The sequence below is a fragment of the Lissotriton vulgaris genome, chromosome 8, assembly GCF_964263255.1.
Source record: "Lissotriton vulgaris chromosome 8, aLisVul1.2, whole genome shotgun sequence".
NCBI classification, from domain to species: domain Eukaryota; kingdom Metazoa; phylum Chordata; class Amphibia; order Caudata; family Salamandridae; genus Lissotriton; species Lissotriton vulgaris.
In genome coordinates this window covers 1,063,817,297-1,063,840,779 of record NC_141696.1, presented here as the reverse complement: position 1 = coordinate 1,063,840,779, position 23,483 = coordinate 1,063,817,297, and the positions used below count along the sequence as shown (strand labels likewise).

General features: G+C 49.0%; 1 protein-coding gene across 1 annotated transcript in view; it reads right to left on the bottom strand.

The window, feature by feature from the left end:
• The window catches only part of DIAPH3 (diaphanous related formin 3), a 2,291,797-nt gene that overhangs the window by 642,390 nt on the left and 1,625,924 nt on the right, over window positions 1–23,483 (bottom strand). The window contains exon 24 of the mRNA XM_086934906.1: window positions 16,301–16,425. Coding sequence (XP_086791032.1) covers window positions 16,301–16,425 — 125 coding nt within the window. The remainder of the gene's footprint in view (window positions 1–16,300; window positions 16,426–23,483) is intronic.

Sequence of the window (23,483 nt, the reverse complement as noted above, 5' to 3'; positions counted from 1 at the left end):
CAAACATATAATATGCAGAGGCAGCAACAGTCAGAAGTAGGAACACGGCCATAACGGATCATACCTAGACAGTAAGGAAAGGTAGGAGCCATGTCCGAAGATGAGATCATGAAAACTCCCCAGGTGGATGGACCATAGTGTAAGCAGATGTTATCAAGGAAAAAATAGAACATCGTACAAATTGACCACCAAGCGACGCATGGAGCCCGCAGGAACCCCAGGCCCAGGCAAAATAAGCAAGCTATATACTACAAGTACCCCACATGGAGTAGGCATACCCCAAACAACAGGGGAAACACCTCTTAGGGCAATAAGCCAAGCCAAAGAGAGCAAGGAATAGAACTTGTGAACTTGAATTCCGAGCTGTAGCCAATACCTCAACATCATCTCCTATGCCGAGAACACCCAGCTGATCCTCTCCCTCACCAAAAACCTCTACACCACCAAAACCAACCTTCACGAAGGAATGAAGGCCGTCGCTGAATGGATGAGGAATGCAGACTGAAGCTAAACTCAGACAAGACGGAGGTCCTCATCCTCGGATCCACCCCTTCGGCCTGGGACGACTCCTGGTGGCCGACCACACTGGAAACTACCCCAACACCCACCGTCCATGCACACAACCTAGGGGTCATCCTCGACTCCATCCTCTCCATGACTAAACAGGTCAACGCCGTCTCCTCCTCCAGCTTCAACACCCTACGCATGCTCCGCAGGATCTACAAGTTGATCCCCAATGAAACGAGAAGAACGATCACCCAGGCTCTTGCAGCAACAGGTTGGACTACAGAAACGCCCTCTACGCAGGAGCCTCGGCCAAACTCGTGAGACGGCACCAACGCATCCAGAACGCCTCTGCACGCCTGATTCTCGACATCCCTCGCCGCAGCCACATCAAACCCCACCTGAGAGACCTGCATGGGCTCCCGGTCAACAAGAGGATAACCTTCAAGCTCCTCACCCACGCACACAAGGCACTCCACAACACCGGACCAACGTACCTCAACAGAGGACTCCGCTTCTACACCCCCACCCGCAAGCTCCGCTCCGCCGACCTTACCACAGTCCCCCGCTTCCAAAGAGCAAACTCCAGTGGGAGATTGTTCTCCCACCTCGCCGCCAAGACCTGGAACACCCTCTCCATCCACCTACGGCAGATCCAAGACCTGCTGACCTTCAGAAAACTCCTCAAGACCTGGCTTTTCGAACAGTAGCAGCCTTCCCTACCCCAGCGCCTTGAGACCCTCACGGGTGAGTAGTGAGCTTTACAAATGATATGATTGAGTGATTGATTGAATACCAAGTTGAGCCACCTACTCAAAAACACAGTCAGAGGACCAGCCACAGCAACCTGAGGGACACAGCCACACCAGGCCGACAGGCAGCTTATAGCAAAAACGCATCCAAGGGATGCCAACAAAAGGGTAACCACTCTTAATCACATAAATAGAAGACATAAGGCTCACCGCCCATGGCAAACACAGAGCATATCTGTTGAGGATGCAAAATGAAAAGGGACCACCACGGAAGATAGTCTAAGAAGATCTAAGTGGGAGGATGAAAGCCTGCAAGGAGCCAGTGAACCGCCGACTGTGTGAGCATCAAAAGGTTAGTCAATCAGTCGCTCCTGGATGTTTTCAGGGAAGACGCTGTCACACAGCCAAGCTCGTGGCCTTACAGCAACAGAGGCCGCCATATCAGGCCCCAAAAAATCTGCAGTATCTAAGGCGGAGTGGATTGTGAATTCGGCCAGGTCGCGACCATCCTGAAGGAGGTCGACAAGAGCGCCATAAGAGGCGGCAGAAAGCAAGGACTCTGCAGAGTCCAACAGGGCAGAGGTAGCCCGCCCCAAAACACATACCGTATTCAAGGACCGCAGTGCTGCACTATAAGAGGCAAAGATGTTCCTTCCCCTTGCCTCAAGCCATCTGGACTCCCGGGAGGGAGGAAGTGTTAATGGAGGCAGAGAAGAAAAGGAAGTCTGCAACACAAACCCCTGTGCATCAGGATGCACAAAAAGACAGACTGGGTCATGTGGAGCTGGACGGTGGCGGTGCAAAACCGAACGAGCCACCGTGTCACCTGAAGCAGGCTGGACCAAGGTACCTAAAAGGGCATTATAAATTGAAGCCTCAAAGGGCAGAAGCGGCTCCACATGTCAAACCCACAGTGCAGGACCTCCAACACAGGGGACCACAGGCAAAGGAGTTCCGTTGGGGTGGTCAGGGACCAAACACAGCGTATCTTTGCAGCAGGAAGGTCCTTTGTGGCACCTCAGACTCCAACAAGGCAGGGTGGGGGAGGGTTATGCCTTTAGTGTCCACTAGGCCCCCTCCTTGACCTGTTGCGGCCAGACTGCCCAACCCTAAGGACACCTCATAAAGGGGAAATTCCGCCGAGAGGGTCTGCAGGACCGCCGGTCTTTCCTTGCTGGTATCTGGGTCTGGTTTTGTACTGGTTTGGGCATTCTTGACCTGCATCCCTTAATAAGTTTGAGAAATAAATCTGCAAATGTAGTGCTAATCTTCCTTTTCTTGGTCAAGGTACTAGTTCCAAAAGGCTGGTTTCAGGACCCATAGCCCCATCATGACTACTCCTAAGTTGCTTCTGGTATTGCAATGGTGGGTTTCTGCCATAGTTATTCTTATTGTGTTCCAGAGCAGGTTACATTTACTCAAAATATCTAGATTCTCAAACATTAGTCTTGCGAGGCGGGATGGTCTTTCTTTAGACATTTGAAGGCTGTTTGCTTCAATTATGAAATTGTGGTTAGTCTCCCAAATTTCAGATTTGATAGAGACATCTAGCCGCATATTCCTTAACTTAGAATATCCCCAGGCGTCAGACTGGATCCAGAATTCTTTTTTTTGCAGCACCTCGGCGCAACGGGGAGTGGTGCCACACTACCCCGCCCTGACGTCGTCCACGTACGTGACGTCAGCGAAGTCACACAAGTCCTTCTCTGCGCGCAGACGTCAGTTTCCTTCTTTTCCGCGTGCAACGCGGATCCGGAGTGAGTGGTTCCTCTGGCCTGTTTTCAGGCCTCCTTTTCGACGCTTCGCGTCCAGGAAAAGTGTGCGATGCCTTTGGGCTTCAAAACTTGTACCTCTTGTTCGGGACAGATGTCCGCGACCGGCTCGCATCTTATTTGAATGTGGTGTCTCGGCGAGCACCATGTCTCCACGGACTGTAAAGCCTGTCAGCACCTGAAGCCGAAGTCTCGGCGGGAGCACCGGATGAAGCTTCTCTCGGCACGGCTGTCCCAGTCCGAGTCGTCTTGCCGCCAGGCCTCTTCATCAACGGCAGGTATCTCTCATTCTATTCGTGGGTATCTTTCTATCTTCCCTTGTTTCCTTCTCCTCCATACCATCCAACTCATCCTACTCTTGCCACTACCACCTCGACAATGGCTTGCACACGCTCATCCCTCACCTCATTAGAACAATACAAGCAAAGTGGCTTAGCCAGAGCTCCGCACCCCAGTCCCATGACAGTCCCTGCATAGGTTAAGCCTCAATGTTCAAGGCCTTAATAGCCCCGTAAAGCATGGAGCGATACGGTTTCTCCTGGAGTGATCGGGCTGCAACATCTGCATGCTCCAGGAGACGCACCTACTGGCTAAGGACACCCACTGCATGCATTCACAATGGTTCCCATGACAGTTTTGGTCATCTGACTCGAATAAAAACAATGAGGTGGCCATCCTGCTCGCCCAGAAGTTCTATGGGAAAGTCACCCCCACGGTAATGGAAATTAAAGGAGGAGAGCTAGGGATTAGGATTCAATAAGGGTCCATATATTTTATGGCTTCCACTTTAAATGCCCCAAAGGAAAATCAGAAACACTTCCTCATCAATATACTACGACTAGTCCTAACCTCCCCCGATCAGGCCATATGGATAGGTGGTAACTTCAACCTGGTCATGGACTCAGACCTAGAACAATCGAGTAAGCGCACGCCGCAGGCAGGAGCATTTTAGCCCTCCGGGAGGCAATGGCTGATGGGCCGCTCGCTTAGCGACATCTGGAGACTCCTACAACCCGCAACTAGAGACTATACTTTCTATTCCGCATCCCACAAATACAATGCTCGCATTGACCACTTCCTTACAACCGCTGCCCTGACGGCCTGTGTGGGAGAAGTTGCTATTGAATGTCGCTCCCTGTCTGATCACGCCCTGATCACGCTAAAGCGGAACCTCTGTGGCTTCTCCTGCAGCCCCTCTCGTTGGCACCTGCGGGATGCCATTCTGCAGTCCGAACAGATGGTAAAATAGATTTGCTCGACCATTACAAACTATCTCAGCATTAATGATCTGAAGGGACTCTCCTTGCTTTGGTATGGGAGGCACTGAAACTATTCACCCGTGGCAAATTAATAGCTATCTCTGCAGGAGAGAATAAGCTATGCGCCGAGAAGCGACAACAGATAGCGATGTTCGTAGCAGAGCTAGAGTCAATTCATAAGTGCACAGGTTCCCCTCTGGTATGGAGAAAGCTGGAAAAGCAGCGCCTGATCCTACGGCGACTTGAACTCAACGGGTGGAATACACCCTGTTGTGTCTCCGACATAAATCCTTTATCAGTGCTGATCGCTCAAGCCATATGTTAGCTCACAAACTACGCAATAAGGTAATAGCTGGGTCGGTCGCAATGATTCAGACACCCACCGGGACAGAGGTGTGCTCAAACCCTGAGATTGCAGGTCTTCCAGGCTTTCTACAGCAGGCTCTACACGGGAGAGGACTCTCCCTCCGGAGACATTGATTCTTATCTACGGGGCATAGCTAGCAGAGATCCAACCTGAGGTAGCCTCCCAGCTAGATCACCCCATCCAAATTGATTAGGTGTTTTCAGCGACTGCGCGCCTTAAACTCTCTAAAACTTCGGGCTCTGATGGCTTTTCCCCATTGTTCTATAACGAAGATCTGTCAGAACCTAGCCCCCTTGTTGGTCCGGCTATTTAACTCCCTCCTTGATGCAGGGCACCTACCGGATTCGATGTGCGAGTCAACCATCTCTGTAATCCTAAAGCCTCACAGGGATCCCAAGGAATTTGGATTCTACTGCCCCATCTCTTTGCTCAATACGGACGTGAAAATATTCACGAGCATTCTGGATACGTGCCTCAATCCCCGCATGTCTGGTCTGGTAGACCCATACCAAGTTGGGTTTATTCCATCAATCAAAAACATTTATAGAGCGCGCTACTCACCCGCTAAGGTCTCAAGGCGCTGAGAGGGAGGCCGGTAGGGTGGAGGGGGGTGCTGCTACTGCTCGAAAAGCCAGGTCTTGAGGTGTTTCCTGAAGGTGAGGTGGTCCTGGATCATTCGTAGGTGTGCAAGGAGGGAGTTCCATGTTTTGGTTGCCAGGTAGGAGAATGATCTTCCTCCAGCGGTGGTTCTGCGAATCCGTGGAAGGGTGGCGAGGGCTAGGCTGGCGGAGCGGAGCTGGCGGGTGCGAGTGTAGAACGAGAGGCGGTTTTTGAGGTATTCGGGCCTATGTCGTGGAGCGCTTTGAGTAGCAGAGAAACAGAACAAAGCAGTCTGTGTTGGAGTGAGAGAGTATATCACCCTGCCAAAGGGCAAGCCACCCTAAGGGGCGAATATAGAAAGCCTCAACCTGAAAAGGTCCTCGCAGAACAGGGAGGACGGGCGGGCGTTAAGGAATATGCGGCTAGACTAGGTCTCTACCAGATACATCGTTACCGAAGGTAAGTAACTCATTCATCTGATAGAGACGTCTAGCCGCAGATTCCTTAACTTTAGACTAAATACCAAAGCCATACCCATAGAGGAGGCAGGTCTGCGACTGAACCCCACCAAGTTCCTGAAAGAACTTAATCGTCCATAAGGTAATCTAACAGCGCTGTTAACCTTGGGGACGAACCACAATGAGGACAGTAATGTTAGGGCAGTTAACCACCAAACCATGAAGCTCTAAAGAGAGCGGAAAGCGATGGGAGGCAAAGGCACTAGAAGCCTTCAAGAACAGCATGAAAAAAAAACCATTTGTGTATACCGGTTTAAGAGAAGGGATACACAGAGCCAGAATACTCGTGGCGAAGTGAGAGTACATAACTTTAAAAAAAGGGGATAAATCAACCTAGGGTTTGAAGGATCCACAGGATCCGAGGTGATGACAGAAGGCAAAAGCCATTACCTGTTGACGAAGCAAAACAGTGGTAAAAAGCACCGTGGAACCTGTACCTGTAAAGGCACGTGGGGCAGCAGTGGCAATAGGCTGAACAGTAACCGACCACTAAAACCAATCTGTGCGTTAGGTCGGGCACCCTAAAATAAGGCAGAATAGGGCAACAAGATTTATTGCAGCCCTGACAAAATACAGGAGACTGCCAAATCAGCGTGGCGGACAAAAAGATCCACTCCATTGAAAGAAAGTACTCTGAGGGCATCCCGAATATGATCTGGGTAGGGACTGTTGCGCAGCCAGCATGGTGGCATACAGACAGCGCGAGCAAGGACCCTTCCATAGAGTCAGTCACATCCTGGGATGACCTAAGGGAGAATTGTGCCATGCTTCAGCCATGCAGCAGTAGACAAAGCAATTCCGTCCGTGTACCTTCTGGAATAGAAGGGAGGTGAGCAACTGAGTCCCAAAGAGCGGAGGATGCTCGTGCAAACACACAGGAGGTATTTAGAGCAAGGATACCTGCACTGGCAGAGGCAAAAAGCCGGCGACCACAATCATCCAGCCACCTAGACTCCCTGGTGGGAGGTAACAGAGGCAAAGAGGGTGAAGACTGTAAATTAAAAGCTGCCTGAACAACTAGTCCCTGAGCTGATGGGTGAAGAGACAGACCAAGAGGATCACCCGGAGCGGGGTGGTGCCTACGAGCAATAGCCCGATCAACAGGGTCACCTGAAGAGTGGCTTGACCATGTGTCACGCAGAATGTCAAGTAGAGAGTCCCCGAAGGGCAGCAAAGGTTCTACTTCGATAGGCTCCAAATGGAGCATATCCAACTAGGATCAGAAAGTAGAGGCACCCTAGGGGTCTAAAAGCCAAGCACAGCAGCCGCCCCATAAATAGCTGGCGTGAAGGCAGCACTAGACTCAGTTGTCATCAGTGAAGGTGGTAACAAACTGTCGGATGAAAGCTAATCCTGCCACTGGACATGAGTAGTGGGGCAGCCGGAGACTGACCAGTAGGCCAGGCGACACAGGGTACTTGCACCCTGGCTCCTTGATCAGGGGAGTCCAGGGACACATCAGGTTCCAAATGAGGAGGAGTAAATGGTAGCACCGGCGTCTACGGACGCCGCGGTGGAGAGCCATTGCTGCCCGAGGAGTTGGGGGGAGAAACCACCAAGGGAAGCGGCCTTGACGCCGGCGTCGAAAGATGCCATATCGGAGTCGCTTGGAAGTCGATGACCTTCACAGAGGACTCCACTTGGACATTGACCGATGCCGCACCCACTGCAACTTGCCTGGAGGGAGCACGAGGTGCCAGAACCAGTGTCGAGCCTGGTGCAGTACCTAGCATCGACCTGGGCGTTGCCGGCGCCGCCTCCGATGGTGTTGCAAGGAAGCTGCAGAGGGATATGCGCTGACTGACTGGGTGGGCTGTGCTCTGGGTCCTGGCTCGGTGGCGTTGCGTCGGCTCCGGAATCAGAGTCGGCGCACACTGTTGGTGCAGGGGAAACGTCCGCAGACGAAGACCCGGCAGGAGTGCCTGTTACCTCTGTGGGACCCGAAGGCGCACCAGGGAGAGGGGGCGACTCAAAACAAGCAGGAGTGCCTTTAAGTTAGCCTCCATTTGGGCATGCGTTGCCCTAAAACCAGGAAAGCGTGAGCAGAGAGAATGAGGCTGCCGTGCGCCCTCTCCCGGCACAGTGCGAGAGGAAAGGGCGGCAGAGGCTCAGAAAGTGGATGCAGATATCTGTAAGTGACGCCTGTGCTTACGCTTACCTGTTGTCGTGCGGAGGTCGCAGAGCCTGATAAGAAGAGCAGCAATGGGAGGGAGCCGGACCGGACATCCGTGGGGCCAGCAACTTCATGCGACACTCCCTCAAGGACTTTGGTTTCATCCTCTGACAGGCCTCACAGTCCTTGGAGTCGTGGTGCATGCCGAGGCACCACATACAGATGAGGTGCGGGTCAGTGCCAGACATCTGACGTGCACAGTCTTCACAAGCCTTAAAGCCGGAAGGCATTGCACACTGTTCGCACGTCATCGAGGGTGTCGAGAAAGCCCAAAAACCAGGCCAAGGAACTGCTGGTTTTCCAGGATCCGCGCTTGGACGCGGAAAAGAAAAAAACTGACGTCAGCACGCCGAGAGGGGCATATATGGCTCCGCTGACGTCATGTCTGTGGACGCCATCAGGGCAGAGCGGCCCACCGGCGCGCAGAGGTGCTGGTGCGGAAAAAATTCCGGATCGAGTCTGACGCCTGGGGATATTCTAAGTTAAGGAATCTACAGCTAGAAGTCTCTATCAGATCTCTAGATACTTCCAGGCATCACAGCTACACTTTATATTAGAAGGAACTGCCCACTTTCAGAGAAGCCTTGGTCCTTTATGGATCAGACAATAGCAGGTGCAAACATATGGAGGGGGATTTGGCTCCCTCGGCAGACACAGGGATTGGAGACTTTACTACTCTCTTGTAACGGCCACAACTTTAAAGAGTTTGGATGCAGTAGCACTACGATATAATTTCACAACGTTCCCTTCCCCAATGACACAGATAGTAGATAACCCAAAATTCCTCCGGGTGAAAATCCAAGATATGTCAGTGTTGGCGTGAGCAGGGCTGCAAGCGAATAGGCTCAATGCACAAGTTATTTACCTTCGGTAACAATATATCTGTAAGAAACAGTAGTTTGTGTTAGATTCCTTACCTTAGAATATCCCCAGGCGTCAGACTTAATCCAGAAAGTTTTGCGTAGCAGTACCTCTGCACGTCGGTATGCGTCGTCTGCACCTCCGCGTCCTTATTCGGCATCGTGGTCGCCGGGATGACGTCGGAGTACTTAGACACCGCCCTCGCGTACTGACGTCAGTTCTTGAACATAGCTTTCTGTGTCAGAAACTCAGAGCCATGACAGAGACCGACACAGGTGCCAAGAAACTAGGGCCCTGAAAGGGAATGAACTTAACCCTAGATATCGGTTCGCAGAACTGGAATGATGGGTGGGGCGGTAAGGAATCTAACACTAACTACTGTTTCTTAAAGATATATTGTTACCGAAGGTAAGTAACTTGTGCATCTGAAAGAAACAGGTTAGTGTTAGATTCCTTACCTTAGAACAGATACCCCAGCAATACCAACCCCGGTGGTGGATCTGAGAACCAAGATCACACCAGAAAATTCTGGAGAACGGAACGGTCGAAAAAGCTATCTCTCCGGACTTGGCTGTCCAGGCAGTAGTGTCTAGCAAACGTGTGCAACAAAGCCCAACGTAGCTGCCTGACAGATGTCCTGCAGGGGACTCCCTGACCCAGGGCAGTAGTAGCCGCCGTGGCCAGAGTGGAATGGGCCCTCAGCCCAAAATGGGGCTCCTTTCTAGCCAAGGAGTAACAGACCTTGATGCACAACACAACCCACCGAGAGATGGTCTGTTTGTGCACCGCCCGAACCTTCTTCGTGCCCCCGTAACCAACAAAGAGCTGGTCGTCCACCCGGAACTGGCGTGTGCGATCAAGGTAGAAGGAGAGCGCACGTTTTGGGTCCAGACGGTGGAGCCTCTCTTCCTCCTTCGAAGGATGTGGAGGCAGAAAGAAGGTGGGCAAGGTGATGGACTGCCCGATGTGAAAGGCCGTAACCACCTTGGGCAGGAAAGTAGGACGAGTTCTTAAAACAACTTTGTCCGGATGGACAGAAAGGAAAGGAGGATTAGAAGACAGAGTCTGGAGCTCATTCACTCTCCTGGCAGAGGTGATGGCAACCAGGAATGCAGTCTTAAGAGTCAGAAGAAGAAGAGGGCAATTGTGAAGTGGCTTGAAAGGAGCGCACATCAGATAGGTTAGAACAAGGTTCAAGTCCCACTGAGGCATCACGAAAGGAACAGGAGGAAACATGTGCGTGATGCCCTTCAAGAATCTATTTACAACCGGGGACTTGAAAAGAGAAGGCTGATCAGGAAGCCTCAAGAAGGCAGAAATGGCAGAGAGGTAGCCCTTAAGAGTGCCCAGAGCAGAGCCCTGCTGGGCAAGAGAAAGAAGGAAGAGGAGAACCTCTGAAAGGGGGCAGAGAGAGGATCCACAGCCTTTGCTTTGCATAATGCCACAAGTTTGTTCCACCTGCAGGCGTATACCGATTTTGTGGAGGGACGCCTGGCTGCCAGAATCACATCACAGACTTCAGGAGGCAAGTAAATGGCCTCAACTGTCTTAGCTCAATCTCCACGCATGGAGGTGGAGACTGAACAGGTTCAGGTGGAGGACCGTCCCCTGGTGCTGCGACAGAAGGTCCTCCTGAAGAGGCAGACGAATCGGGGGATCGACTGACATGCTGAGTAGCTCGGGATACCAAAATCTTCGTGCCCAGTCCAGAGCCACAAGGATGACTAGGGCCCGGTCGGGCCTGATCTTCTTCAGCACTCTGGGCAGAAGTGGTATAGGCGGAAAGGCGTACAACAGACCGCAGCTGGTTGCGGCGTTTGGTCACGTGTTACGATTAATATTATTTTTACATTACTTTTTCCATTCTGTGCTCTACAGAACATTATTTGCGCTAAAACATCATAAATTCTGGTTAAAAAACGTTCCGTATCCATGGATACGTAAACAAACACTACCCGGTAGTTATTCCGTTTTCTATGTTTATCTGCCCTCACGTAACACGTGACCAAACGCCGCAACCACAGAGTTTAAAATCATAGAGCGCGGCTGTGTAGAGCGCTGCACGCCGAACATAGCGAGGAGAGAACCACCGTCCCACGGACTCGGTAAGATACAGCTAGTCACTTGATTTAGAAATAGAAAGAACACTTCTGGCACGGTTCGATTTACTAAAACACATCTATTCCGTTTATATTTTTGCAGCTGACTCTTGACATGCTGCATTACACGTATTAAGGTCAGTGTCCACTTCCGGATTTCATATATCTTTGCACTTTTTTTCATTGAATTCAAACCTCTTCAGAAAGACACACAGGGCAATATCAATTATTTATTCTCATTACATCCTGGGTTTACATTGTGATCCATTACTGTTGATGCTATGCAACTCTCAATGTTTTCATTATGGTACCAATGACGACATATTATTATTGTTTCTAGATATAATGGAAGTCCCCTGAGGAAGGGCGAAATGCTTGAAATGCATTGGGCAATACTATTATTTTGAAATATGATATACTATGTTTACAGAATACTTTTGAAAAATATGAACTTTTGAAAAATCTTCGCTATGAATGAATGAATTATTGATTATCGAATAATGTTTCATGAACATTTATGAAAATCAAAAAGGAGTGCATAGATGGAATGCATCTTGTGATACAGGATCCATATCTTTATTCATTCATACTTTAATCTTGGGAGCCCAGCAAAATGACCATTCTATGCACCAACGACAATACAAACACAATAGGAACTAAACCCACTGACAATATCTACTCAGAGTGCGGAACCTAACACAATCTTTCTGAAGAAATTGTAGGTCATATCAACTATGGAAAGCATCTCAACCATGGTTGGTAACAGAGCCGAACCTATCCAGAGCCTGGTTTATCACCATCCTAGCAAAGGAATTTAGAGAAGGGACTTACCCCAAATATCTACAGATCTTGCGCCTAACGTCAAACAAACATGACAAGCCCGCATTTTCTAATAGATGTATGACTGCCACTCCTGTGCATGGACAAGGCCTCTCCCTGTCTCGGGGGTCCCAAGATTAATTATACGGCAGTGGGGAGGAAGCGGGGGTGGAGGTAGAGGGGTGTGTTAGGGTCTGATGCTCCTTCTCGTTGTTTTCTTCTTCCGTCAGTTAGGTGTTGGCCTCTCTCATTGCTTACCATAGGTATCAAACTCCTCATTAGGAACATGCTGCCGGCCCCAGGAATGTAGGCACTAAGCTGTGTACTCCCAAGTGCATACCATTCACTGCCGGCCAGTGGTTGTAGGCGTAAGCTGTATCATTACTCGAATGATCCTATTAAAATAATTATTCCATAAAAAGTTGGAGTGCCAGAGGATGGCTCTTAGGTAAAGATGTTGTTTTGTCAGAGTCACAATGAACAGGGGCAGAACGTGTTGAAACTGTTCCAGGAGCTTCCTCTGCCAAAAGGGATTCGGTTTGAAGTCCAGCAGGACAATAGGATCCAAGTCTTCTTTCTGCCTTGTTGGGGCAGAAGTCAACATTATAGGGACCGGATTGTGGAGTTGGGTCTGAAGTCAGAGCTAAACTCAAACTTGGTTCAGGAGAACCAGATGGCGCCAAGGAAGGATCCACCAGTAGTAACATGACTGGAGACCATGCAGATATATGGGACCAGAAGCAACGTCAAAGAGAGCTTGTAGGGTACAATAGATTTGCAGTATGTCTTTCTGGAATGCCTCAATATATTGCAACATCTCAGACAGCCTCAGAAAATCAGGATGCACTGAGATAAACTGTAGAATTGGCTCATTGGTGGGGGACAAAGAGGTAAACCAAAGAGCACCTTGATGTTTTTGCGACTTCTCAGAAAGAGAATGGCGAGGAAGAAGATAAGGATTGTATTGTGATAAAGACCTATCGCACAAGCAGCCTCGAGAGCAGGAATGGGTGGAGAGCAGAATGGGTCCACTATTTTGACTTTGAGCGGGGCTCATGTGATTTCAAGTGGAGTTTGGTGGTGTACAGCTTGGTTTCACAATCCCGGATCACCTTTGGATTAGCACACTTCTCATATCACTTTGAGTTGTGACCCAAACACCAGAGAAACACTTTGTGAGGATCTGTTACAGACATCGGTTTGGTAAAGTCCCTAACAGGGTTTAAATCCTATTGTTTTAATTGGGAAGGGACACTGGAAAATAATTTTGAGAAAAAAGATTGTCAACTGATGAGAAGAAAGTTAGGAGACAGCTGAGTATCCACATACAAAGGAACTTAAAGAAAGGAACTGATGTTAGTGTGTTTAGGTGATACTCTTATGTGACTCCAGTTGTCACTTCTGGAATGGAATCGACACAGGGCCACATGCTGCCTACTGGCGCACAGGGATATGCTGAAATATCTTGGAGCTCCAGTCTGGCAGCTTGGGATATTCTAAAGGCGATTAATCTGTGGTTGGAAGTAGCCATCAGAAAATCCTTTTCTGGATCCTCTTCTGAAATTTGGAACACCTATCTGATCCAATTACGAATGGCACCTGACATACTTATCTTCTGAAAAAGACTCAAGACTTCCTAATTACAAGATACTTAAATTAAGGTCCCCATGGACTGAGTTACTCATCTATAAGGAACAATCACATCAAAGACTTTCACCAATACATTACTTAGTCCAGGTCCACAGGCAATTCTTGTTCAGCTCCTTATATACTTCAAAGTGACCTTTCTTTCTCTGACCGCTCCCTCATTACCTAACTCCCTTTTATGCTTGGTATACTTTTTTGTAAGCATGTCTTTTCTTGCGCATTTATTGTTCTATGTAAGGCACCTTAATACCAACTGGTGAAGCTTCACTACAGAAAAAGAATGTAAATAAATGATTAGGCATGACACTTAATGTGGATATGGGTCACTATGTTTATTTAGAGAAACCTCTAAGTGGTTCCATCCCGTTAAGTGGGGACTTCAGACTGTCACTAAGCTTACCACAGCAGACTCCTTTTGTCATTGTCTTCAAGTACCCCGTTATATGTTGTGTGATTAAGCATTCCCATTATCATGTATGCCTGCCAGCCTGCTAAGGCTGGAATCAAGATTTTTCTCCCACCATGCCTCTTCCTTTCATCTTTATACAATGGTTTCTCCAAATTCGTGAACCTGTCATCAAGTGTCAACGTTCTCTCATAATCCATTTGCTCTCATTCACATAACTCTGGCAGTTTTTTTTAAGTGGACTGCTCATCATCTCTATACCAGTCTTTAGCTCTGTGTCAATCTTTTACATGAGTAAGCAAGCCTGTATCAATTATCTCCGTTTCTTCCGTCGGCAAGCTGGTATAGATGGAACGCATATCATTATAAAGTTGGATCCAGCAAGGATACACCTAAACTCTAGTGCCTTCAAACAATAATGGTCAACTTCTATTCACACTTCCGCTTTCTAAGCTTTACTATGGTATATGCTTCACTAGGTAGCTGGACACTAACCTTGTCAATGTTTCAAGAGTAAGACCTGTCCATCATTAAATAAATACAGACCTTATTTTCAACATAGCCACGAAGAAAGCCGAACGGCCACTGTTAAAGTCTTTACCAATACCATCCACACTCATACACTCAAGGACTAGCAGTCACACTCTACAGGAAGCACTCTCATACCCCTCACACACTAGATACCAATAGCACCCCTACCCTCATAATAGCGGCAGGCACACTTTAACAGAAGCACTCACAACCCACACAGACTAGTAGTCGAAGATTAATTGCAGAAATCACACTTCCTATAGAGTAGCAGTACGGCGCTACTAACAGCACTTTCATACACTAGCAATCTCATGCTACTGACAGTATTTTCACACGCTAGCAGGAATATACAACAGATAGCTTTCTCACAACTCTAAAAGAAGTAGTGTTCACCACCAACAGCAGTCTCACCTCTCAAAGATTAGAAGATACATAATTGATACAACTCACACCCCTCACCACCAAAAAAACCTACAGCGCTTCAGGCTAGCAGTTACAAATCGTTAGGAGTTACCCACTCAGACTAGCAGTCGTGTATTACTGACCGCACTCTTAATTCCTACTGACTAAAAGTCACAAACTACATGAAGCACCCTTGCATTCCTCACAAACTAAGAGGAAAGCCAATCGGTCTGGCTGGTAACTGAGAGTCTCTTCACTGATTGGTGAGTTTATGTGTTTGGTAGTGGTGATGGGCAGGAGAATGAATGCAAGAATGAGTTAATGGATACATAAATAGATGCTGCGAGGATGAGTGCCGCAAAGAATACACTGATGAGTGATGGCATGTACATCAACATTCATGCACTTTTAGTAGCAAGCCACACCTATAGGCATGGCCACAGGAAATATGTTATTATGCGACTGATTCGTTTTTCGCGTACCTGCACTTTTCTCACACATATGGAGGTGCTGCGCTTGCTACAGAATATAACATCTTCTGCATACTTGGCAGTTTTTAACAAATAAATATTATTGTTTCTAGCTCAAAATGATCAAAAGGTATTACACTGCGTTATGCGTTGGTGTGCAGTGGAAGGCTGTTCGCAAAAGTTGACTGATCATCTTTCGGTGGCTTTTTGCTGTATTTGGGTGTCAAAATAGTACTAAAAAGTATGACCTTTGCTCAGATAGAGTAACGTGTAAAATAACAAAATAATGAAGTAATAACATCCCAAAATGTGCTGCATTGTAACTCATAATTTGTCTGTTTTGCTGCATTATTTAGTCAATCCTCCTGCATAATTTGGTCTTCCTTTGCCTTATAATTCCGGTGTCCCTTCCTGTAACCATGCCAATGCTTAGTAGCATTTGGGTACCCCTTTCAGGAATACATTGGGGGTGAACAGAATGATTGCGGTCCCTCCAAGACTCCAAACTCTCAAAAAACGTATTGACCGATGCGCTTCAGACAGAGGCTTAAACCGCTCCTGATCAATGTGCATGGGGTGTCATGATACTAACTTTATGCACTTCTACAAAATTGCAGGATTAGATGCAGGGAAATCACGCGGGTGAGGTCGCATTTTGTCTATACATTGTTAAGCTTCAGATCCGCAATAAAGCTCAAAAAACAACACAGACTTTTGGTAACAGTTTTTTTGTTTTGTTTTTTGCAATTCAGAAGGAACAAGTGTTAAAATAATAAAAAAATATGCTGGGTAAAGTGTTAATGAAAAACGTATTTTCCCTTCAAAGGGCAAACAAAGACTCCATCCCAATCTGGGCACTGTTACTGCACTGAGAAGCTCTAAAATGCGTTCTTTAATTAGGTCACGGTTTCTGCATAGAGAGCTATAAGAAGGACCCAAGGCACTTTACCTTGTAAATAAATCCACAAATTGAACCTTTGCGGTACCTGAGAGGTTAAAGCTTTCAAGCCCCGAAAGCGGGCGGCTGAGTGCAGGTTATGCAAATAGATTTAAAATGTTAAACACATCTTAAGCTTGACTGGCTGATGCTCCATAAGCTACGCAGCTGTCAGAAGGATATGGACATCTTTGTCACAAACTTGTCATGCGCGTCCTCGTGAGGGGGGAAGGTCTCTAAATCCTTCTCCAGCTGCTGAAGTTGTCTTTCCATCTGCTTTAAGTTCTTACCCAGGTTCTCTGCTGAGACTGAAAGAAACAAAACAACGTTATTAAAGATGATTTAGTTGCACGAAAAAAGCTTCACAGTCCGATAAGCTGGGGTAGGTGGAGCAAATGTGAAAGCGCGTAATTGAACTCAAACTAAACTGCGTAACTTATCGGGATTTATAGAAAAAGAACTAGTAGGATCTGCTGGTCGTAGGTGTTTGTTAACAATTCTAGGAGCTGGTAGGTCTAAATGCACTACAGCCTACGTGATTAGCGAGAATACAATATTAACTATTTCCCTTCACAGCCGTCAACCAAAGTCTAATTCGCATGTTTAGTTTGAGAGTAAAAAGCTTGGTAATTGTCTTATACTCCGCATTCATATTTCCGAAGCTTTCCGGACGCCCCTCACCTTCAACCTCCTCCACGGCCTCTTCTCCCCTTTTACACTAAGATGAATTAATGAGATGTGGCTTTTTGCAAAGTCGCTGAACTAATAATATTTCTCATTTTTTTTTTCATCACCAATTTTGAACCTCTAGGACTAGAGAGGCTATTTTATTAAAAAGACTAGCATTACCATAAATATTCACCTCGATGGTGGCTCTCGGCATCCCTTAGGGTACATGTACTCAAAGTCTACAAAGAGGTGGCACATTTTGTAAGCAACAGGGTGTCAGACCGGTCTACAACTATTTCATAGCTGGTACTGCTAAACCGAATGACATTCCCTAATGCATAAGTTACTTACCTTCAGTACCGATATATCTGTAAGAAACAGTAGTTAGTGTTAGATTCCTTACCTTAGAATATCCCCAGGCGTCAGGCTGGATCCGGAAAGTTTGACAGCAGTACCCTTGACCGTCGGTAGGCGTCATCTGCGGCTCCGCGTCCGTCGTCGGAGTTGTGATCACCGTGATGAAGTTGTCTGAGGACTTAGACGCCGCCCCCTAGCACTGACGTCAGTTCTGTACATAGCTTTCCGCGCCAGGAACGCAGCGCCATGATAGAAACCGACACTGGTGCCAACTAGGGCCCTCAAGGGAGATACCTTAACCCTAAATATTGGTTTGCATAACGGGGTGGATGGGCGGGGCGGTGAGGAATCTAATACTAACTACTGGTTCTTACAGATATATCGTTAGTGAAGGCAAGTAACATTGTGCACCCGAAAGACACAGGTTAGTGTTAAATTCCTTACCTTAGAATAGATAACCCAGCAATACCAACCCCGGTGGTGGGTCTGCGAACCAGGATCACACCAGAAAGTCCTGGAAAGTCCTGGAGAACGAACGGCCGAAAAAGCCATCTCTCCAGACTTGGAAACGTGTGCAGCGAGGCCCACTTAGATGCCTGACAGATGTCCTGTAAGGGGACTCCCCGACCCAGGGCAGTAGTAGCCGCCGTGGCCGAGTGGAATGGGCGTGCAGCCCCACAGAAGGCTCCTTTTTCGCCAAGGAATAAAAGACCTTGATGCACAGAACGACCCAGCGAGAGATGGTCCGCTTGTGCACCGCCCGTCCCTTCTTAGCGCCCAAGTAACCAAGAAAGCTGGTCGTCCAGCTGGAACTGGCGTGTGCGGTCTAGATAGGAGAGCGCATGTTTTGGGTCCAGACGGCGAAGCCTCTCTTCCTCTTTCGAGGAATGCGGAGGCGGAAAGAAGGTGGGCAAGGTGATGGACTGCCCGATATGAAAGGCTGTAACCACCTTGGACAGGAAAGAAGGACGAGTCTTCAGAACAACCTTGTCCGAATGGACATAAAGGAAAGGAGGTTTAGAAGATAAAGCCTGGAGCTCACTCACTCTCCTGGCGGAGGTGATGGCAACCAGAAATGCAGTTTTAAGAGTCAGAAGGCATAGAGGACAGTTATGAAGTGGCTCAAAGGGAGCGCACATCAGATAAATCAGTACAAGGTTCAAGTCCCACTGAGGCATCACGAAAGGAACAGGAGGAAACATGTGTGTGATGCCTTTCAAGAATCTATCTACAACAGGGGACTTAAACAGAGAAGGCTGATCAGGAAGCCTCAAGAAGGCTGATATGGCCGAGAGGTAGCCCTTGATAGTGCCCAGAGAAGAGCACTGCTGGGTAATAGAAAGAAGAAAGAGGAGAACCTCTGAAAGGGGGGCAGAGAGGGGATCCTCAGCCTTTACTGTGCACCATGCCGCAAATTTGTTCCAGCTGCAGGCGTATACCGATTTTGTGAAGGGACGCCTGTCTGCCAAAATCAGATCACAGACTTCAGGAGGCAAGTCAAATGGTCTCAACTGTCGGCGCTCAATCTCCACGCATGTAGGTGGAGACTGGACAGGTTCGGGTGGAGGACAGTCACATGCTGCTGCGACAGAAGGTCCTCCTGAAGAGGCAGATGAATCGGGGGATCGACTGATATGCTGAGTAGCTCGGAACACCAGTATATTCGTGCCCAGTCCGGAGCCACAAGGATGACTTGGGCCCAGTCGCGCTTGATCTTCTTCAGCACTCTGGCCAGAAGTGGTGTAGGCGGAAAGGCGTACAACAGACCGCAGCTCCACTTGCAACGAAAAGCGTCTCCGAGCGAGTGCCGCCTTGGAAATTCCAACGCGCAGAACTGATGACATTGCTCGTTCTCTTCGGTGGCGAACAGATCTAACCAAGGCCCTCCTCACTGCCGAAAGAGACCTTGCGCCACTTCTGAGATCAGACACCATTTGTGATCCATCATGCACTGGCGGCTGAGTTCGTCCGGCCTGGCGTTCAGGGAACCTGCTAGGTGTTGAACCACCAGGGTGACACCCTGGTGTTCCAGCCATGTTCAGAGGCGCAGAGCCTCCTACAAAGGGTCCACGACACCACCCCACCTTGTTTGTTGCAGTACCACATGGCAGTGGTGTTGTCCGTGAACACCTGCACTACACTTCCCCGGACAGAAGGAAGGAATGCCTTCAGTGCAAGACGGATCGCCCACAGCTCCAAAAGGTTGATATCGAGCCGGGACTCCGCTGGAGACCAGAGGCCTCTAATCTCCACCTCCCCCATGTGGCCTCCATCCCAGGAGGGACGCATCCGTCACTACTACGTGCTCCAGTTGGGGTAGGGAGAGGGATCTGCTGCTGATCCAATCGCGGTTCGTGAGCACCACTGCAACTGAGTCGCAGGGCCCTCCGAGATCAGGACATGGTCGGACAGGTTGCTCTGATGCTGTCCCCACTGAAACTTCAGGTCCCACTGCAGAGTCCGCATCCGCTACCTGGCGTGATGCACCAGAAGGATGCAGGAGGCCATCAGCTTCAGGAGCCGCAGCGTCAACCTGACCGAAACTGGGGGTAAAGGCTGAAACATCAGAATCAGAGTCTGAATATCCTGAATCCGCTGTTCGGGGGGATAAACCCGAAATTGCGCAGAGTCCAGAACCACTCGATGAAAAGGAGCTTCGGAGAGGGGCACAGGTGCGACTTCGGCACGTTGATGGAGAACCACAGCGAGTGCAGGAGATTGGCCGTATTCTGGAGGTGGGAAACGACTGTGTGGGGCGAGCCCGCCTTCAACAACCAGTCGTCGAGATAATGGAACACTGGCACCCCTGATCTGCGCAGATGAGCTGCGACCACCGCCATCACTTTCGTGAACACCCGAGGGGGCGCTGATAAGGCCGAAGGGTAGCACGGTAAACTGAAAGTGCTCGTGGTCTACCGTGAACCGCAGGTAACGCCGGTGGGCCGGCAGGACTGGTATGTGAAAATATTCGTCCTGCAAGTCCAACTCTACCATCCAGTCTCCAGGGTCTAGGGCAGCTAGGACCTGAGATAAAGTCAGCATTTTGAACTTCTCCTTCCGGAGGAAGCCGTTGATGCTCTGGAGGTCCAAGATAGGGCCGTAGGCCTCCTTTGCCCTTCTTGGGTACCAGAAAGTAGTGGGAGTAGCAACCACGTCCTACTTCTGGCCAAGGAACGGGCTCAATGGCCACTTTGGCCAAGAGGGACATAACTTCCTCCTGCAGAAGTTCCTGCAGAAGTTGTAAGTGATCCCCTGACATATGGTGGCATTGCGGTGGCATGGCTGGAGGGGTCGACACGAAGGGGAGGGAGTAGCCCCTTCGGACGATTTGCAGCACCCAACTGTCCAACATGATGGAGCGCCAGTCTATCTATACTATACGGAATTTGTTAAGCGCACGGTCACCCAGGGGTTTCATGGCGCTGAAGAAACAGATGGTGGATGGTAGATGAAGAGACAGATGGAACAGTGCTCTAACCGTACGCTTGTTTGAATAGCCAGGTCTTCAACGCTCTCCTGAACTCTGTCAGCTTGGTACAGTTCCGGATGGATAAGGGCAATGAGTTCCAGGTTTTTGGGGCGAGGTATGCGAAACAGGATCCGCCGAGTCGTTTCTTTTTGAATGTCGGCACCGTGAGGAGGGACAGATGGGCAGAACGGAGATCTCGGGTCGGTTCATATTTGTTTATGAGTAGATTGATGAACCTGGGGCTTTTTCCGTGGAGGGCCTTGAAAATTATGCAGCCGGTCTTAAAGGTAATCCGATCGGCTATGGGAAGCCAGTGGAGGGAGGCCAGCAAAGGTTTGGCTGACTTCCTGCGATTGCTCTTGAATATTAATCTGGCCGCTTGATTTTGAACAATCTGCAGGAGTTTGGCGATGACGAGGGGGAGGCCCAGGCAGATGGAATTGGAAAAATCTAATCGCGAGAGGACCAATGCGAGTACTACCTGGATGAGAGCGGAATGGCTCAGCAGATGGGCGATTTTCTTAATCTTTCTTAGCTGAAAGAAACAGGAGGAGATCACTGTTCTGGCCTGGGTTTTCAGTGAGAGGTCGGCACAGAGAGTGACCCCGAGACTTTTTACTGACTGAGAGGGAGATGGGGGAGTGCCCATTGAGAATGGCCAGAAGTGGGGGCCCCAACTGAGTGCGCTGTTGCTAGGAAGTACCAGCTCAGTCTTTCCTGGATTCAGTTGAAGATGGTTCTGATCCATCCAGCTCTGAATGTGCAGCATGGTCTTTTGAAATTCCTTGATGGAATCCGGAGAGTTGAGGGGGAATACCAGCTGCAGATCGTCTGCATAGTTGTAAATTATGACTTTCTATTTTTCAGGAAGTTCAGTTGTGGTTTAAGATATAGATTAAAAAGAAGGGGAGACAATGAGGAGCCCTGTGGGACACCGCAGGTGGTGGGGAGTATAGGTGCAGTAAAGTTCTCCAGCTTTACAGCCTGGGATCTATCCGTCAGGAAGGACTTAATCCAAGCGAGAGCCGCGCCGCTGAGGCCGGCTTGTTCGACACGGTGTAATAGAATAGTATGATCCACCGTGTCGAACGCGGCCGACAGGTCAAGAAGTACGAGGGCTTGGTGAATACCATTGTCGGCATTAGTTCTTAGAGTATTCTGCACGGCAAGGATCACCGCCTCGGTAGAGTGTGCCTGGCGGAATCCCGCTTGGTTGGGTTCCAGGTAGTCTGATGTTTCAATGAAGTTGGATAAGCAGCTGGTTACATGTGCTTCAAGCAGCTTGGCGCCGTAAGGGAGAAGGGAGATGGGGCGGTAGTTAGAGAGGTTGGAGGGATCGGCACCTGGTTTCTTAATTAGAGGGACCAGTGTGGCATTTTTAAAGGAATCGGGTACTATTCCTCGTGATAGGGAGGTGTTCAGGATGGGGAGTATGCCCTGAGGGAGTGCAGTATAAACTTCTTTCAGTATATGCAAGGATCGTTAGGTGAGCCTGATTTTACTCGGTTCATCAGTTCCAGTAATTTGGGAGGATCGATGGGGGGAAATCCTGAAGGGTATTAGGGTTTCTACTGATGTCCGGGTGGTCTGCCATAGCGTGGTTGGTTTGGATGCTGTTTTTTATGATGTCGATCTTCTCCTTGAAGAAATCGTTGAGCCGGTTGCACATCATTTGTGATGCCGGTTGAGAGGGAGAGGTTCTGGAATCGTTACATAGGTCGTTTACGACTCTGAAAATTTCCCTTGATTTGTTTTGGGCGTTGGAGATTTTATCTGAGAAAAAAGTTGCTTTGGCAGATAAGATAGAGCTCTTATAATTTTTGCGGGCTGTCCTGTATGATTCTCTGTCTATGGCATGGTAGCCATGTCTCCACTTCCTCTCTAGTTGGCGGAGTTCTAGTTTCTGCTTTTTTAAGTCAGCAGAGAACCATCTGTGGGCGTCCATGCGACTGGCGCGGGAGAACTTGGTGGGGGGGCATGTTCGTTGCATGCAGAGAGGAGCCACTCGGTGTGCGCTTTGTCCATCAGATTGATGTCTGGTCCCCGGGTAGGGATGGAGTTGGTCAGGGTGGATAGGAAATCTTGGAGGTTTAGGGATCTCCCTTTCCTGGCTGACCCCCCCCCCCCGAGGGCACTTGATTTTTTGGGTGGCCCTGAGTGGTGATGGAGAATTGCAATAGGTAGTGGTCAGACCATATACATGGTGAGACCGTGGGGCAGGAGGTAGAGATGTTGTGAGACCAAATGTGGTCTAGGATATGTCCCTTTTCATGAGTGGGGATCAGGACGTGTTGATGGAAGTTTAAATCAGAGAGCAGCTCGAAAAGTTCTATGGCGTGAGGTCCGGCTTCCGGGTTGTTGTACCAGTAATTGAAATCCCCTATGACCATGACCTTGTCATAGTCGACGACTAGACCTGCTATTTGCTCAGACAGGGAAGCTGGGAAGGAAGGCATAGATGTAGGTGGTCGGTAGATCAATGATAGCACCATGGTGCCTGTGTCAGTATCAGATTTGATGACTAAGTTTTCCGTATCAGGTAAGTCTTGGGGAGGTAGCGTGGTAAACGTATGGTCTTTATGAATGATGGCGGCGACACCTCCCCCGGCTTTTCCTGATTTTCTATTTGCTGACAGGATGTAATAGTCTGATGGTAGGGCCGTGAGAATATCTGGCAAGGAGTCTGCGGTGAGCCATGTCTCAGCGACGAATAGTATGTCTGGTCTATCCGACTTCAGGAGTAGGAATATATCTAGTTGGTGTTTAACCAGAGATCTGGTATTAAGATAGAGACATCGGAGGGTCAGGAGATTGGGTTTAGGGGGGAGCTTATTGGTTTTAGATCTTTGAGATGAGATAGGGGGCGGTTCT